This window comes from Argopecten irradians, chromosome 3, assembly GCF_041381155.1.
Source record: "Argopecten irradians isolate NY chromosome 3, Ai_NY, whole genome shotgun sequence".
NCBI lineage: Eukaryota > Metazoa > Mollusca > Bivalvia > Pectinida > Pectinidae > Argopecten > Argopecten irradians.
In genome coordinates this window covers 24,713,901-24,733,867 of record NC_091136.1, presented here as the reverse complement: position 1 = coordinate 24,733,867, position 19,967 = coordinate 24,713,901, and the positions used below count along the sequence as shown (strand labels likewise).

The following is a 19,967-nucleotide window of genomic DNA, read 5'->3' as shown; positions in this document are numbered from 1 at the left end:
CATTTATAAACTATAAATTATCACATCAGTAATTTATTCTAATTTTTAAATGAAGTAACGAGTCAGAAAATTACCCATGACCGCGGTCCGGTTGTTATTGCCAGCTTGCATTTCCGGGATGGACGCGATCGTACGATCGTTTTATGTAAATGAAAACGATTAGAATTTAGAAGAAAATGACAGTTTGATATACATAGCAATATAGGTAAGACACCATTTATAGAATATTGATAGCTTTTGACATCTCACAATTTGGTCAGTATATTGTATTTTCTCATAAAGCTCAATAAAGTATCTCTCTACCTGACCGGTCAGCTGGTTACTGGGTTGCAAAACAAATATTGAGAAATTCAATCACTTAGCCTGCCAGCTCTACTACTGGGGTGTTTTATGGGAAAGGTCTTTCTTGTATATGTTATCAGTTATATCTAAATATAATGGGTGAAATGATCGGAATTATGTTTTCGTCAAACTGATCGCTGTCAGAACATGAATTGGCAAGACATTTTTTTTCTGAATTTACTTTTTGAGTGAAAAGATGTCTGACACCAAATACTTACTTTGCCTATTTAGCCTTCAGTTTCTTGCAAATGTAAAATTCATCGAATCTTTTGTTTACTGACTGCCACATGCTTTCATTTAAATCAATACTAGCTAAGAAATATTGAAATAAAGATGGCAAAATTTTTAGTTTTTTACTTATTTATTTTACCATTTTAGCACAAATTCAGATATGGCCATGGAACGTGCAACTAGGGTGGACTTGGTCAAAACCATAGAAAGTCAGAAAGAACAGCTGCAGCGATATGAAAAACGGCTACGAGGTAATATAAATATCTTTCGATACACACCCACCTTCAAGATATATAGCCCATTCTGTGGTCCTGACACTATATTTAGACATTTGACAGACAGATCTGGTACTTAATGTATTTATCTGTCAATTTGTCTTGATGTCTGGTGTTAGGGGATAGAGTATCTCAGATTACCTTCAAGAAATTATCTTGGTTTCTTACTAGTGGGTCAGCATCTGCTTCGGATCCAGTGTGTTTTTTTCATTTGGAATTAAAGAATGTTGACCAAAAAGTGCCTTCTCAGTTAGTGCATGTGCTGCTGAAACACGGGTCTGAGAGGTAACCACAGAGCCCCTGAACTTTGTAGACTGACCAAATTATTTACCTACATTTGTGTTTATACTATATAGCGAAAAAATGCCAAGTTTTAGTTTACCACACTCTTCTGTCCTTTTTGAAATCTTAAATGGATATTAAAATAGAGTCCAATTCTGTAACATGAGATAGCTTAAGTTAGTCCAAATGTCTTATCAATTATACCAGATACATTAATACCATGATTTTATTGTAATTTTCAGACATGGTGCATGCGTACAAAGGCCTTATCAAGGAAAAGGAAGCATTAGAAGCTAGTGTTAAAGTCTTGTCAAAATCCAGTAAGGAAGAAAGGTCGCCTAAACCAGTTAATCGTCCACCCACAACTGAGGAAGCTGGAGATTCCTCGGCAGCAGAAAGTGACACAGAGGCAAAACAATTAGATGATCCTTTGCAGGTATGAAGATGTGGCTGTGTTTCTTGATATCAGTCCTCATATGACCCTGGGCCCAGTTTCATGAACATTCCTTAACTTTAAGGAATTCCTTACTTAAAATTCCCCATAAGAAAGCATTACAAAAGTTCAGGGAAAAAACTTAACTTAAGGATCCTTAAAATCTGTAATGCTTTCCTATGGCTTACCTGGTTCCTGGTATATGAAATAAAAAGATATTCAGTTTTGATAGGACGTTTTGGTTCACTCAGACAGACATATATATATACATATTTTGAAAAATTACAGTTAAATATTTCACCGGAAGTGTGTCATTCCAAGATTTGATATTGAGTTTACATCAATTAATTCCATGCTACATCTGGTAAGATTCCGTTTGTTTATTGGCTTGTACATTAATATAAAGACATTGAAATATAGAGACACACTACATTATGATTTCTCACCTTTGATTATAAAGAGACAGAGTACAGATGATGATACAGAGGACACGGGTGATCATGATGACCAACTCAAGACTCTCACTACCTCTTTATTCACCCTCACACAAGAGAAGTCAAAGCTTGAGGCTAGTTATGTCAGCGACAAGAAAAGACTCATCGTAAGTTTTTCTTTGAAAAAATCCAGTCCTTATGGTTACAATATCTTCAGTATGAGAAATTTGGTTCAAAATATTTGTTGTTCTAATCTTGAATGTTTACTCATAAAAAAAACCATTAATGTTTCAATCTTCATGTTCTTATTTAAGTTTCATTTGCATAATATTGATATTGTTGATTGCAAATCCCTTCAAATTTCATCATGCATGGAAGTTTCATTATACAAAAATACATGTATGGTTTACTAATCTGTTCAATATCATTGATGTGTTAAATGACTGTATTAAAATATGAGAACATGTTTTTAGAGAGTTTATAACATTTTGTTCTGTTATTATCTTTTTACAGCAAGAAAATGAAGAGTTGTCAGGTAAACTGGAGGAACAGAAAAATAGACACGACGTAGAACTCAGGGCTTTAGATCAGGCATCAAATGAGGTAAGATGCAATCTTATACAATATTTTATTACAAATTATCCAAGGCTAAGGGGCTCTTTAAATCATAGAAATACTTTGACATTGTACTATTAAATATTATTGCACATTATATCTGAATATATTTCTCTTTCACTAGTTGAAAAGCAAGATCCGCTCTCAGCAGGCTGAGAGGGAGAAGGAACAGAATGACCATGCAACAATGCTTAGAGAACTTCAGCGCTTACTTGCTGATGAACGCAACTCTAAAGAACAATTAGAAAACCAGGTAAATTCAACATAATCATAATGCAATGTACATATTAATTACAGGCCTCTGGTAGATATCATTAGATCTCATTCACTTATGATATTTCAAAATTGAATTTTCCAGTCTGAGATTGTACTCCAATGATTTTCAGGTTGATACAATACCATGCTGACCCCTTAGTCTCGCCTTCCTCGACAATCGTCGTAAGGCAAGACTAAGGTGTTGTTTTTGCACTGCCAGCATCAACATTTTCATTAAAAGTCCACTTTTGACAAAGTTAATCACATCCAATTGAATTGAAACCTGATCAAGTTGCTTTTTGCATCAGTCAGAATACATGGACAGAGATTAATAAAAATATTTGAACTGGTTCTAGTATTTTGGGGGATAAAAAGTCTGAATTTAAGTGGATTTTGAGAATTAGTGTTTATCAAATCTAATTGTAATGAAACTTGGTCATTCAAGAAACACTTTGTATCCATTTCAAAAGTGTAAAAACAAAGATTGAGGGAATAATTTTCCTGGTTCTGGTGCTTTTTGGATGAAAACCATTTAGGTACTTGGACAAAGTTTATCTGAATCTGATCTTTACTGCTATATTAACATACCATAATGATATGTATGCATAGCGGTATAGGTGAGAATGTGAGATATGTAATCATGTGTCATATTTTGATAGATTGTTTGTTTCCATATCATGTAACTCCTACTTGACCTAAACTTTACAGTTGAGGCATTAGAACCAAGCTATATTTAGTCTAGAGTTTATATGATTATTGTTTATGGACTAGCTGGAAGACACAACAGCTGCCCTGAGAGAGAAAGAGAAACTTGTACCCAACATGTCGGAGCACTATGAGACAAGGATACAGGATATGACCCAGGAGGTCAAGAGTCTACGCTCCAAACTTCATACAATGGAGGTCAAGGCCAAGGAGCCCTCACCTCTCGTCCTCAGTCTACAAAAGGAGGTCGCCGAGCTAAAGGTCAGGGTCATAGATACTTCGATTCTTGGTAACAAATCTTCATGTTAGAATTTCATATCAATATTAGACATACAATTAAAATTGTCACTATAAGTGATAATAGACCATTAACTGGGCACGTTGATGTCAAGTAAAACCTTCAGTTTTATCAGTGGCTTCTTCTCAATGCTGAACACTTTTTGCTTACATTGATAATTCTTTATGAAAATTTAATTGTAGATGGGAAAAATAATGGACCAAGTATCAGTTTATGACATTGTTAATATGATATCAATGAGGTGGACAAGCAAGATTTCCAATTTTGTCTTTGCATATTAGAGAGTTATCTGCCCATGCGGGTAGGTATCAATAAGGATGTTATAATTTTGTGAGCATAATTCTTGTCATTTTCACAGAAAGATGAAAATAATGTGATGTTATGCTCACAAATATTTATCTTCACAATCAAAACCTACCCACAAGGGCAGATAACTATGAAATGAAAAGGAATAATAATGTGTCATTTTGTTAAGAACCCAAGTGACCTATTATGTCGTTGTGATTGACAGTTTGATTATTATAGTTGTCTATAACTGACCTTAATGATGAAATGTTGACCAGGCCCAGTACAGACTCCAGGTACAGCAGGAACAACACAGGGTCATTGAGGCTGAGAATAAACTCAAACAACTGTCAGAGCAGAGTGAAAAAAGAGTGTCCACTCTGGAGGCCAAGATCTCAGAACTTTCCGAAGTTGTTGGTGATTACGAGCGTCTCCGATTCCAGGACCAGCAGACGACACAGAAACTGAAGGATAGGCTAGTTCAACTGGACATGGAGAACACGGTTCTAGCCCGGGCAGCACACTCTCCGGGAAAGTCTAAACTAGGAGACGATGAAGATCTTTCAAACCTAGAGCCTCATGTACTGGCCGATAAGCTGGTGACCCTGAAGGGGTTACTCAAACTAGCCAATCAGAAGGCAGCAAATCCTGTCGCAATTGATGGTGGGTTTAATTTTTGTGATGATTTAGTATTTGAATAAGATGAATTGAAAGTATAGAAGTTTGCAGTTTTCCAATATAATTCATTAACTTTGTATATACTTTCAACTCTTTATATGTTATGCTTGACCAAATGGGTCTTGCTTTATAACAAGGTGCTTTGCTTATATGTAGAAATGAATGAATTCTGTAATAATTGAGTCAGATTAATATTCATTAAATCTATTGACACTGTATTTCAGATCTGCTGCAAGATGATACATCTTCAGAATCAAATAAATATAAGGATGAGCTGGAGAAAGTGAAGGAAGAGTTTGAGCGCTACAAACTTAGAGCACAGTCTGTACTAAAAAATAAAAGTACAAAGGTAAGTGCTTCATGATAGATCAAACAATTGTAATTTCTGGTCGGCTCCAAATGCATGGTATGAACATATTTCAATGAACTATTACTTTCATTGTAAAGAAGATTCTTGATGATAACATCAATCAATATATGTCTGAATCAGAGATAAGAAAAAAAAAAAAATTCTGACTTACACAAGATATAGAAGGAAATGAAATATTGTCTAATGAATTTTGTAATTCTTGTATTCAAACCAAAATTGATATGTTCAAACTGCTCAGTATTTTGAGTTTGATTAACCTTCAGGTAATTTTTTTTATCGTTGTAATTGTTTGAAAAAATAATTTTGAAATTTTAGGATGTTGGAAATTCTAAAGAAGTTGACATGCTGAAATCACAAGTCCAAGAGTTGAAGGAGAAATTGAAAAATCTCCATTTACAAATGGATGAGGACCAGGAAAATTCAAAGCACAGAGCTGGCACCATGCAAAAAACAATTCTCTCACTACAAGATAAACACAAGCAGGACATCGCTACCATGGAAGCTGAATGTAAACAGCGGGTAGGTGAAATGGACACAGAATTGAAAAAACAAAGGGAGAGAACTGTGTCATTACTGGCAGAAAAAGACAGAGAGATCGGACAGTTAAAATCAGGTAATGTTCACCGACTTGACAGTTCTTATTATAACCAGTTAAGGAATCCGCCTGATTCTGGTGCATCAGCAGAATTACCTCTGGATGTGCACCAGTCAAAGTCAGAAGAGGAGCGTGCAGTATCAAGGCTGCTAAATCTAGGACATGGTGATGCTAATTTGATTTATTTTAGTCAGGAACAAGCACGTAAGGATGTAGAAATCAATTCATTACGAAAACAGAAACATGATCTTGAACTGGCACTGAGAGATCTGCAGATTTCTGCAAGTACTCAAGCTGAGTCTTTATCAGATACACTTGAAAATATGAAGGAATCTGTTAGAAAAAGTGAGAGAGACCGAGTACGTGAAGGAGCAAATTTGGAATATTTAAAGAATGTCACCTACAAATTTCTCATAAGTACTGATCCACACGCTAAACAACAAATGATGAATGCTATCACAACAATTCTACAGTTTAGTCCACAGGAAAAGGCCGTTGTTCACACACAGTTCAGAGGATGGTGGAAACACTAGCAGAGGGCAAGCCATAAGAAGGCTTCAACTAATTTCAGGATATAGGACACTTTCTCTAGAAAGAAATTTTGACTGATTTTTTTCTCACAAATAAGAAAACAATAGAGGTTAAATTTGAGTGTTGTACAATTTTAAAGTCATTTATTAGGCTTAAAAGGTTTAAAATTTCATTCCAGGATTAAACGATTCTCATTAACATATTCAGTTATATCCGTCTATATAGAGACAAAGTGACAAAGAAACATTGGTTTGTATAGCTCAGTAGTCATAATTCTACACAGGTGAATTTAGGTAGAAGTTAGCTTAAAAAATAGTCTTATTAAGCAGGTGGTCTTTATACAGAGGGAGTGGATGTGACAGGTTTTACTGTATGTTGTTGGTTCTCTGGGCTTCCTTTTACAAATGAACCACTGACAACTTCATACAAATAAAGTGGGTCAAAGCATTATACATGTATGTACTTAGTTTGTACAAAAGTGTGATGTCACAGGTAAGGTAGATAGATTTCTGAGAGATAAATAGAGATACAAAGAATCTTTTAGAACAATAAAATGTAATTAAAAAGTATTTACAAAATATGAGAGATAAAAATATAAAATTTCAATATCTTGAAATAAACTCTCATTTCTTATCATGTCAAACTTCTGTTGCTATAAACTGTATTATTCAGTATAAAAATAACTTGTAACACATTGAAGTGGACATTATTTTTATGTACCACTGAACAAGTATGTAGTCGCTGTCATGACAAAAAAAGACTCTAACATTGTTGATCATTTGTTTGATATTTTTGTTGTCGATTTCAGTAATCATTGGAATATCCACTAAGACTACTTCTCCTAAAGTGCTATTCTAATTCAAATGAATTATGTATAAAATGTTTTCCATTTCCAAACTCCATATAGGGTTTGCTCAGTTTACACTTCTACAGGTATACTATGTATATCTTTGATTGTACAATCAAGGTGTAGATATTGATAAAGTTCTAGATACTTTGATCTCATGTAGCCTAATAGATGGAGGGTGATACTGATAGTCTTTCTTAGTAAAAGTTTTTTTCATTGGTTGTGCAATAATTCAATGTTTTGTGATGTTTTCTGTATGTTACTATTTTCAGATTGAAATAACAGATGACAATACACTTTATACAAAAAAATAAAATTAAATAATATTTTTTTTAACCATTTGCACATTTTTGTTACTAAAACTATCTATTTAAGAAACAGAATGTATCATATTAACAAGAAGTACTTGTGTGAAGTTTGTACAGTATTAGGTTTACTTAACTTTTGAATCATGTTCAGAGACAGAAAAATTGAAGACTTACAAAATATTTTTTGTGATATTTACATATACAATAATGTATATGAACTTGTGCTAAATAAAAACTGAACCAGTTTAAAATAACAACATGTGCACATTTGTAGTATTAGCTGTGCCATTGATTTGTCAAGTTTTCAGACTTTATCTTGACCAATATGTTTGATTGCTACATTTATTTATTTGTGTGTATTTGTGGTATCCAAGATATTAATATGTACATGTACATAATTTCATAATGTAGTTTAACAATATATTTATTTATAAATATTTTTCTCTTTAGGAAATATTTTCAATTATAATCATATTTACAGCATATGTAATATAGCCAATATTTCATGCATATAAAAGTTTTCCTAAATGACCACCATTAAAACAAGACAGCATTTTGATTATTTCTGAAGTTTTAAATGTCCTTTGAGTACCCCCTACTCTTGACAACTTGAATGTACCTGTCTCATGAGTGTGCTGGTTGTTAATTATGAGATGATAAGATAAAGAACAGGACATATTGCACCAGTATTTGTTGACTGCAGTTGAATCTCAGAATGTGATATGATTTTAATCAGATTGGTGTTACTTTTAATTATTTTGTGATATCAATTAGACTAATGATATCGGTAACATGGGTGCTTTGCTAACTGAGGTATTAGAATAATTGGGCTTGTTTAATTATTACAGTATTTTCTTTGTTGATATAATTGTTAATCAATGAAGAACAATGTCAAAATCAACAGTTCCATGATAAAACTTATTAGTATTATTATATGTTTGATCGAGGTCAATTTAACACTCCTAATTTTACACGGTCTTAAGTTATAAGGAGTTATAAAGTGCAGGAGCTTCATCTGTACCTGGAAATGATAACAAAAACACAGTTGAGTAGTGGTGTCTAGTAACATCTACAAACAATTATTTTCACATACCCTGATATATGGTAAGACTAGTATTAGTTCTTTGGTAGAAGTACAGGTACAGCAACGACGAGTGAACCATACTATTACGTTACTATCGGTTTTAGTATTTCAATGTGATGAAAATGTTACTCTGCTTACAAATGATGTCTTCCAAGCTTGTTGAAGCTGTTCAATTCCGAAGTCAAAAAATTATTTCTGAATTTCAAATGAAATGAAACTATAAATATGTCATAAGATTACCTCCCTTCTTAATAGTGCTGGGCTACAAATAGAGATAATGATATTCAGAATTCTACCATTGAGTTAAAAATTTGGTAGCTCATCGCTGTAACCATGTTCACTGTGACACCTTTACAAGTTTATTAGCTCATATTCAATGGAAACAATGTTGCCTTACAACCAGAATCAGGGTCTCTCACACATGTGCTTTATTTAGGTGCTTACAACTTGGAAATCACACTGGACATGACCAGGTTGTACAATGTCATGTTTGATTTACTGTCTGTGTGATTATCATGTGGTAGAATAAAAAAAAAAGACTCCAATTCAGAAAGTTCAGTTTATATCACCTCTAAGTCACAATTTCATAATACTTTGGTTGTTATATAGTTATGATATTGGTTAAAAAAATGAGAAGCAATATTTGTCCTAGTAGGTAACCATTCTCTGGGTTGTAACACACATGATACTGTTGCCAGGTCCGGACTGTAGGTCTGAGGTTTTTTCTCTGTGTGTTCTGCATTACATTAAATGACTTCGGCTGTTAATTAATACAATGTAAAGGAAAGATCTTTTTTAAGAGAAGATGGATGTATGCCTGGGGTGGTTAATCAACAAAATATACAATTTGTAAACTCATACCACATACTGTCAAGGGTGACCAGGTACATTGTATGTTTATTCTCTCTGTAGACGTTGAACTAACAGAGAATTCTAATGGTCAAATATATATATAGATTCGGTATACAGTACTTAAAATCAGTCTTGTATATAAAGGTATGTATAATTGTAATGGAATAAATTATTTTACATAAACTATGTCTTTTGTGTTGTTCTATAAATTCACATTACCAAATAAATCAATGACAGTGAAGCACTAGCATTAGAACAATAAAGCTATCAGTGACAGAGATCAAATCCCATACCAATCAGGTGGCGCCTCCATATAATACCAAAATGGATGGCTGGACATGCTACTGATTACTAACAGACAGGTTGTCTCCCCTGGGAGAACAGTCACAAGAATGGAATAGTGGAGAGATGGAGGCATCTATAGACAAACCATTGATATTTAATGTTACAAATGATATCATTATCAGTAATAACATCTTGTTGAGTTGACAACCGTCCAATACACAGCTAACATTTCCTAACCTGAAATTGACCAGAATTTCTGGTTAAAATTCTGACCTGAAATTGACCTGAAAGGAGCAGAAAAGTCAATTTCAGGTTAAAAATCTAACAGCTGAATTTCACCTGAAATTGACCTGAATTTCACATTAAAATTCGCTGAGGTCAAATTCTGGTCAAATTTATGTGAAATTCTGGCAAATTTCAGGTTAGTTTTTAACCTGAAACTCAGGTGAAGATTTCTTAACCAGAATTTCGGGTCAAGGAATCTTCACCTGAAATTGACCAGAATTTCACCTGAACTTTGACCTGAATTTCAGGTCAAGAAATCTTTACCTGAAATTGACCATAAATTCTGGAGAAATTCAGGTGAATTTCAGGTCAAGATTTCTTGACCTGAAATTCAGGTTAGGAAATATTGGCTGTGAACACCAATCTAAATTTGTGACTGGACTTACATAAAATATTAAACAGGTCAACATTTTTAATAAATAAGGTTGTTGGGCATTTTCAGTTAAAAAAAAAAAAACTATTTAACACTAAGTGAGACATCAAGCTAAATTTCCATACATTATAGAACCCGTTTCCGTTTTAACACTATGTTTGGACACATACTACATTATCCGCCTCAAAGTGGTTCCAGTCAATGACTGAACAGAAAGAAGGAATTCTTTTGGGTATAATATAGCGTATTTTTTCGAGAAATCATAGACACCTTTTGAGGTAATTGGGTAGTCCTGATAAAGACTGTTGGAGGTTAGGGTCAAATATGACCAATTGAACACTAAATTATCACAGGGATCTGAGAATTGGTTACAGATTATATAATCATGAACCCATCAGTGTGCCCTAAGACCATTTTGAGACGTTTTAGAGGTCTAGATTAAACAAGAGGCCCAAAGGGCCTTAACGGTCACCTGACTACCTTGGCAATAATAAAATTAATTTGATATGGTGTCACTTTGTCAGGACCATGTCAGGATCATTTTCAATTTGTTTCAACAAATCTTATTTAAAACAAGAGGCCCAAGGGCCTTAACATGAAGGGAATTAATTAAATATAGTGTCGTGGTAGCCATCTTGGATTTCGGATTGACCCGAAAAATAACAACACTTGTCGGGACCATGTCAGGATCATTTCATGCAAGTTTCAGCCAAATCGCACCTGTAGAACTTGAGAAGAAGTTCAAAATGTGTTTTCAAGATGGCAGCTGTGGCGGCTATCTTGGATTTCGGATCGACCCGAAAAATAACAACACTTTGTCGGAACCATGTCAGGATCATTTCATGCAAGTTTTAGCCAAATCGCACCAATAGAACTTGAGAAGAAGTTCAAAATGTGTTTTCAAGATGGCGGCTGTGGCGGCCATCTTGGATTTCGGATTGACCCGAAAAATAACAACACTTTGTCAGGACCATATTGGGATCATTTCATGCAAGTTTCAGCCAAATCGCACCAGTAGAACTTTAGAAGAAGTTCAAAATGTGTTTTCAAGATGGCGGCTGTGGCGGCCATCTTGGATTTCGGATCGGCCCAAAAAATAACAACGCTTTGTCGGAACCATGTCGGGATCATTTCATGCAAGTTTCAGCCAAATCGCACCGGCAGAACTTGAAGGAAGTTCAAAATGTGTTTTCAAGATGGCGGCTGTGGCGGCCATCTTGGATTTCGGATCGACCCAAAAAATAACAACACTTTGTCGGAACCATGTCGGGATCGTTTCATGCAAGTTTCAGCAAAATCGCACCGGTAGAACTTGAGAAGAAGTTCAAATGTGTTTTCAAGATGGCGGCTGTGGCGGCCATCTTGGATTTTGGATCGACCCAAAAAATAACAACACTTTGTCGGAACAATGTCGGGATCATTTCATGCAAGTTTCAGCCAAATCGCACCTGTAGAACTTGAGAAGAAGTTCAAAATGTGTTTTCAAGATGGCAGCTGTGGCGGCCATCTTGGATTTCGGATCGACCCAAAAAATAACAACACTTTGTCGGAACCATGTCGGGATCATTTCATGCAAGTTTCAGCCAAATCGCACCGGTAGAACTTGAGAAGAAGTTCAAAATGTGTTTTCAAGATGGCTGCTGTGGCGGCCATCTTGGATTTCGGATTGACCCGAAAAATAAGAACACTTTGTCGGGACCATGTCAGGATCATTTCATGCAAGTTTCAGCTCAATCCCACTGGTCAAACTTGAGAAGAAGATTGAAATGTGAAAAGTTTACGGACGGCGCACGGCGGACGGCGCACGGCGCACAGCGCACGACGACGGACGAAGCATGATGGCTATAGGTCATCCTGACCCTTCGGCGTTAAAAATCATATTCTACATATAGTACCATGTAGAATATGATTTTTATCGTTTTTTAATCTAGACCTCTGAAACGCCTAAAAACAGTCTTATGACACTGATGGGTTCATGATTATATAACCTGTAACTCATTCTCAGATCCCTGTGTAAATTATTCGTCATTGTTTACGTCTTTGTCGCTTTCTTTACTACCTTCTTTGGTGTTGCCTTTTTGGCTGGAGTTTTCTTTGCTGTAGGTTTCTTTGTCTTCTTTGGGGTCTTGGGCTTGGAAGCTTTCTTGGCAGCTTGTTTCCTGCCTTCTTTGGCCTCTTTGCCTTCTTCTCACCAGCTAATCTCTTTGGTTTTGTAGCTTTGGTAGCTTTTGGTTTCTTCATGTTCTTGGCTGCTGCTGCTTTCGGCTTCTTTGCTGCCTTTGGTTTTTCTCCGAGTCTGAGAGAAATATTAGCTCCAGTTCCTTTAGTCTGCTTAAGAGCGCCATTTTCAACCATTTTACATTTAAGGAGATCAAGTCGAACCTGTGCGCTGGTCTTCTTGTCGTTGGCGATATTGTATTTGTTCACGATGAACTTAAGGATAGGGATCTTTGAAGATCCACTTTTTCTTCATAGAGGATATAGCTTCCGAAACCATAACAGTGTAAGCTGGATGGTTGGCAGTTTTCTTTGGCTAGCTGCCTTCTTGGCCTTCCTCATGGGAGATGCTGGTGCTGCGCTCATGTTGACGGCGTTTAGACTTTGAAATTTAAACGAGAATGATTTTTTTTTCGAAAATCGCTTAGTTTTCCTCGACGTCATCGAAGACACAGTCAAATCTATGGTGGCTGATTACGGCCATCTCGTGTTGTTGTGTTGTCGCCTTGTCGTGTTGTCGCCTTGTCGAGTTGTCGCGGTCTCAAACTGCGACAACCCGAGATTTAACAGTTAAAATGTCGACTTGTCGCGTTTCCGAACCGCGACAAGTCGACAACACGACAAGACGACAAGTCGACAACACGACAAGTCGACATTTCAAACACGCTAATTAGCGCGTACAGAATCTCGTGTTGTCGCGGTAAAATGTCGACTTGTCGTGTTGTCGAGTTGTCGACTTGTCGTGTTGTCGCCTTGTCGACTTGTCGTGTTGTCGCCTTGTCGTGTTGTCGACTTGTCGCCTTCCTGTTACACATGCGCAAACAATGGATAACACTCGCCATATTGGATTGCTAATGAAAATAATTGTGTGCATGTGTTTGTACCTAGATGAAGAAATTTGATAGCAATTTCTTTACCGAGAGTTGTCAAAGTATTTTTCTCTGAACTATGAATTTCAATAATTTGTTTATTATATGATAATCGTGTAATAATGGTCTGGTCACGCCGTCTGATTAGTACGCAGTAATCGTCATCTGTTAATTTTAAGGTCACTTGAACCGCTAAGGCCTAATAGTTCGAAGGCCCGTTAATCCGAAAATTGGAAAATATTGCAATTTTATGGTGGCATATTTCTGCTATCGATTTGCCGACTTACGACTTAATAATGTCGACATCGTTAAGGCATTAAGTCGAAATCATATCGGAATATGTCGACATACATGTAAACAGAAGAATATGTCGACTTACCACATGTACATGTCCACATAATGAATCCAAGATATTTATGTAGACAGTCGGTAACTCGGCGATTAATGTGTTTATGCTCGGGTGTGACACCGACTTGTCAGTTATTGATGTCGACATCTAAACTAAAAGATGTCGACATCTGGTCTTGAAAGTGGAAATCAAAGGCCACCCTTTCATAGAGCACTGTGTATATGCAGCAAAAGCCATACAGCAGAGATCGACGTTGATTTTGTTAATTCAAGTTTTTATTCATTTGATTTAAAAAAAAATGTGATCCTGCACATCCCGGCCATATAACTGTAGCCTGCGTGTACGTAGTTGTTAGCCCGAGCTAAGGAAGTGTACAACGAATTATAAATATATATAACCGTGGGTTGAAAATTCGTTTCAAAGCTGTGTGTGTGTTTTGTTGATTGGCATTCGTACCAAGTCCATGTAGTACATACCGTACTATACTATATTAAAAGAATGAATGAAAATAAAAATTTAAAAAAAAAAATTTAAAAAAAAAAAGATTTTTTTATGTTGTATTTTCTTGTGAATCCCGAAAAAAAAACCAGTTACGTAATTTAAAAGCCATAAAGGTCACAGTACAGGTACACAATACACGTTGGGAAACCAGCTTTACTTGTTAGCTTGGCCTACAGATTTAAATGTAAATCTCTGCCTCGATACACTTATATAAAGGCACAACGAATTTTTGTTACGGTCTTAATGGTCAGATTCAAACTTTGGGCTAAAATTCCTCCAGGGCGCGGTTTTAAACTCCCAACTCGCGATACATCTGCATCTATTTTTCGTAGTAAAAACATGCGTTCTTTGTAGTCAAACGTAGTAAAAAAAAGTCACGTGCTTATACCTCATTCATGCCATTGGCCGGAATATACAATTGTATTATGGGTAACTAGTGATCACGTGATTTTGTGTTTACTTCCAAATATGGTGATAGTTTGCTTGCCATTTCTTCGGAGAAATTGATTTATTTGAAAATATTTAGACTCCAAAATATTATTAATATTGCATGCTTATCATTTGACTTGCACATATGCACTGTTTTACTATAAATAATGAACTGAAATGAGTTGTAAAACTGCCATTTTCACGTTTTGTAAATAAATGATATAATACGAATTGACCAATTCAATAGGTCTAACCGTCTAATCTAAAATCAGCGAAGATCGGCTACTCCCGGCTAAATTCGTAGAATTCTAAATTTATATTTATATATATTATTACCTACTTAAGGGCTCAGAACATACATATAACACAGAGAAAATAAGGCCAAAGTATGTATAAATACCAGGTCAGAGAAATCACTCTATTTGGAAGTAATTAAACACACACTCATGTGATCACTAGTTACCCACTAATACAATTCCATATTTATTTCGGCCAATGGCATGAATGAGGTATAATCACGTGACTTGTTTTACTACGTTTTACTACAAAGAACGCGTGTTTTGTACAATTATGGGGAAAATCCTCCGCGGATCGTGGTTTCATTTCCACCATTTGAAATTGTTAGCAATACTATCATATCATAGTTTATTTTCCATATTATTTCCAAACAAATAGTTATAAGCTTCCGCATAGCCCACTTAGCTTTTTGGGAATCTAATACATATGTACACATATACTAAGAAACACGGGCTTATGTGCTTACATGGCAGGTCTCAAGGCCCTCTACCAATATTGTGAATTTCATGGCCCTGGGGTCTCGGAATTTTCCCCAGGGGATAGGGTCTTTACCATACAATGTAGTTTATATAGGAGACATATTTATTTGTTTGTTTAAAAGCTAAACATTATTCATAACTGTGCATATCGGAATTCAGGTGACTGTTAGACATTCTCAACTCTCATCCATTTGTAAAAAATTCAAATTTTAACAAACTTCTTCTCCACAACACGGTTTTTTCTCATTTTACAGCAAGTACAAAAACAACAACAAATTACAATCATGAATATTTTGTATTGATATTTTTTTTTTTTTTTTTTTGCAAATTTTCAGCAAAACAAACATGTTTCAAATTAAATTAATACACATATTTGATTAATATATTTGATCTGCATTCATTATTGAATTTAAAAAAAAAAAATAAAAAAAAACTTTATAACATAGCAAAGGTACATGGTTTGTCATTTTAATCAAGGGAGATAAATCCGATTTGAAGGATTTTCCACAAAGTGGAAAGTTAAAGCCGCATAATCCGTATCTTTCAGGGTCCGTAAATCAACAAAAGAAAATTAGGGTACATATATTATAAAAAGTTATCAACTTTCCCCTAATTACATGTACACACCCAAAAAGTCCCGAGTTCAAAAGAAATTAATGATTAAAAATTCGATATCCAGAGTGTTTGAATAATTCACTTTCCATGCATTATTCAACCAAAATTTAGACTGGTACATTTCCTGGTCAACATCAATTATAATTTCAAAACAAATTTATTATATGATGTTTCAAGTAATTGTCGAGTATATATACATGAACTTTGACATCTGCCATGGCACAACATGTAATCTTCAATTTATCAATGTTTCACAATCAAAGTCTACTCTAAGCCTTCTGTTTCAAATGGTGGAAATGAAACCACGATCCGCGGGGGATTTTCCCAATAATGGCACAACAGCACAAAACACGCGTTCTTTGTAGTCAAACGTAGTAAAACAAGTCACGTGATTATACCTCATTCATGCCATTGGCCGAAATAAATATGGAATTGTATTAGTGGGTAACTAGTGATCACATGAGTGTGTGTTTACTTCCAAATAGAGTGATTTCTCTGACCTGGTATTTATACATAATTAGGCCTTTTGAAGAAGATCTTATTTTCTCTGTGTTATATGTACATGTTTATGTTCTGAAACCTAAAGCAGGTAATAATATATATATAAATATAAATTTAGAATTCTACGAATTTAGCCGGGAGTAGCCGATCTTCGCTGATCCTAGATTAGACGGTTAGACCTATTGAATTGGTCAATTCGCATTATATCATTTATTTACAAAACGTGAAAATGACAGTTTTATAACTCATTTCAGATCATTATTTATAGTAAAATAATACATATGTGCAAGTCAAAATGATATGCATGCAATATTAATAACATTTTGGAGTCTAAATATTTTCAAATAAATCAATTTCTCCGAAGAAATGGCAAGCAAACTATCACCATATTTGGAAGTAAACACACAATCACGTGATCACTAGTTACCCATAATACAATTGTATATTAAGGCCAATGGCATGAATGAAGTATAAGCACGTGACATTTTTTACTACGTTTTTACTACAAAAAAATAGATGCAGATATATCCCGAGTTTGGAGCTAAAACCGCGTCCCGCGGGAGAATTTTTAGCCCAAAGGTTGAATCTGGCCATTAAGACCGTAACAAAAATTCGTTGTGCCTTTATATAAGTGTATCGAGGGATGTAAATATTAATGTATATATATGGACAGGGCAAGCTAACAAGTAAAGCTGGTTTCCAAATGGGTATTGCGTATCTGTACTGTGACCTTTTTGGCTTTTAAATTACGTAACTGGTATTTTTCGTGATTCAAAAAATGAAATCTTGAAAAAATAATTGTAATATAGTATAGTACGGTATGTACCACATGGACTTAGTACGAATGCTAATCCACAAAGCACACACACAGCTTTTAAACGAATTTTCAACCCACGGTTACATATATTGATAAATGATTATGGCCAAGAGGATGGAAATTCGTTGTACAAAGCAGAGTCCTTTTGCACTCTAACTTCCTCAGCTCGGACTAACAGCTACAATGTGTGCGTACACGCAGGCTACAGCTGCATGGCCGGGATATGCAGGATCACAATTTTTAATTTTGTAATCAAATATATAAAAACTTTTCTGAATTAACAAAATCAACGTCGAACTCTGCTGTATGGCGCCTTGCTTCATATACACAGTGCCCTATGAAAGGATGGCCTTTGAATTCCACTTTCATGACCAGATGTCGACATCTTTTAGTTTAGATGTCGACATCAATAACTGACAAGTCGGTGTCACACCCGAGCATAAACACGATTAATCGCCGAGTTACCGACTTTCTACATAATTATCTTGGAATCATTATGTGGGCAGGTTCATGTGGTAAGTCGACATATTCTTCTGTTTATGTCGACATCTTCCGATATGATGTCGACTTAATGCCTTAATTATGTCGACATCATTAAGTCGTAAGTCGGTAACTCGATGGCAGAAATATGCCACCAATATGGTCTATGGTACAAGCACTGACTTCAGTTTTCTATATTCAAAGATAGTGGCTATTTCAAATGATTTGCGCATGAGTAACAGGAAGGCGACAACACGACAAGTCGACAAGTCGACAACTCGACAACACGACAAGTCGACATTTTACCGCGACAACACGATATTCTGTACGCGCTAATTAGCGTGTTTGAAATGTCGACTTGTCGTGTTGTCGACTTGTCGTCTTGTCGTGTTGTCGACTTGTCGCGGTTCGAAAACGCGACAAGTCGACATTTTAACTGTTAAATCTCGGGTTGTCGCAGTTTGAGACCGCGACAACTCGACAAGGCGACAACACGACAAGGCGACAACACAACAACACGAGATGGCCGTAATCAGCCACCATACAAATCCATATTTTCAGTAACTGCACTATTCGTGTGCTTTTTTTTAATTCTCTAAGTTGAATTGCTGATAATTCGCTTATGAAAATATCAACAATAATTTCATGAATGCCGCATAAAAGAATTTTATTTGAGGATGTTGTTGATACCAAGTATTATGTAATCGTATTTTAAAGAATCGTGTGTATTAATCAATTTCTCCAGTTATTGAGTGTTACGAACAACAAACTTCGAGATCAGACCAATATTAATCGGATAAAATTTATCAAAATTGTTATTTTTACTTCATTTTTACGAAATATAGATATTTTTCTTTCGAATAATTCATTATATGAACGAAAATAACTTAGTTAATATGAATAAAATGTGATCAATTCGGAAGGTAGAAACACAGCTTCCAACTGGCGCCATATTTATGCGTACGGCATGCAACTAAGCACACATGTTAAGTATCAGTATTATTTGAGTTGTATACACGTTCTACAGGCATTCAATACTTAATTTCATTATTTTAATTTCAAATATTTCATTTTATTCAAATGTATTACAATAGGCTATTGAATGTGATTTGGTTTCGGTTATCCATTCGTATGATGGATGTATGCGTGTATAATTTAATGTATTCAAGAATCAAGGATATCTATATCAATATTATTTATAAATGGAGTTATTTTCTACAAATAAAATAAAATCAATGATGTTGTCATATTTATTAGATCTACATGGTCGACAATGCAAGTGCATTGTCTGCAGTCAATCTATTAAAATACAGATCCTTATTATCACTAAATTGTTAGAGGATCTGACAACATCCAATAAGGGATCATGTTCTTGTGACCTTTCCTGTGACCCCCTGTGTCTGTGATATTAGGTATAAGACACTAGTAGATTCATCATATCTTGGTGATACCGGTAAGTTTGTAAACGTTTAAAGGCCCACTACCTTTCCGAAACGGCTTTTAATTTTTGAAATGGGAATGTAAAACGAGATGGAAAATTTTGTAGAGTCTCAAAAGTTATTAACTTACCGTTAATACTACACGAATCGTCACCTTCTGAACAACTTTATTAAAATAAATAAAATGTTAATTTTCATAACGCGGGTCTGTTTCCCGCCGTCGTCCTAACACCGCGCGGTAGTTGACTATATAACACTACTCCAGACGGCAAAACAGTGAAATGATTCTCCACTGTTATCATATATTACGGAGAAAATCTTGCATATGTTTGGTGTTGTAATCTCATCTTAGGCCATTGGTATATATTTTCTGATCTTATATTTTTTTTAACTTCGTGTTTACTCCGGAAAGGTAGTGGGCCTTAAAGATGCTCCACCGCTAATAATGGTATTTTTTCACTATCAAAAACAGGAGCAGACGAATTAGTATTTTTCTTCAGTTACAAAAGTTACTTACTTTACACCATTACTACCATTGAAAAGTTTGAGCTTCTAATTTTATTTTAAGTTAAAAATATGAAAAATAATTAATTGCATCCCGAAAAAATTCC

The 19,967-nt window shown here is 35.1% G+C and overlaps 1 protein-coding gene and 1 pseudogene across 1 annotated transcript; one reads left to right on the top strand and one right to left on the bottom strand.

Moving 5' to 3' along the window:
* Positions 1-99: 99 nt before the first annotated feature.
* LOC138317966 (GRIP and coiled-coil domain-containing protein 1-like) lies at positions 100-9,603 on the top strand. Its single transcript, XM_069259959.1, has 10 exons — positions 100-205; positions 721-824; positions 1,373-1,566; positions 2,024-2,164; positions 2,511-2,600; positions 2,737-2,865; positions 3,639-3,833; positions 4,434-4,818; positions 5,058-5,182; positions 5,519-9,603. The coding sequence occupies exons 2-10, from the start codon at positions 734-736 to the stop codon at positions 6,329-6,331; spliced, it is 2,163 nt and encodes a 720-aa protein (XP_069116060.1). The 5' UTR covers positions 100-205; positions 721-733; the 3' UTR covers positions 6,332-9,603.
* A 2,792-nt stretch (positions 9,604-12,395) lies between these two features.
* On the bottom strand, positions 12,396-12,946 carry LOC138319583 (histone 24-like; annotated as a pseudogene).
* Between the last annotated feature and the right edge of the window lie 7,021 nt (positions 12,947-19,967).

Bases quoted from the DNA above. Each gene is read 5' to 3' on its own strand.
- LOC138317966 (XM_069259959.1), top strand. From the start codon at position 734: ATGGCCATGGAACGTGCAACTAGGGTGGACTTGGTCAAAACCATAGAA. The intron at 1,567-2,023 runs GTATGAAGATGT...TTGATTATAAAG, and splicing joins AATTAGATGATCCTTTGCAG to AGACAGAGTACAGATGATGA. The intron at 5,183-5,518 runs GTAAGTGCTTCA...TTGAAATTTTAG, and splicing joins TAAAAAATAAAAGTACAAAG to GATGTTGGAAATTCTAAAGA.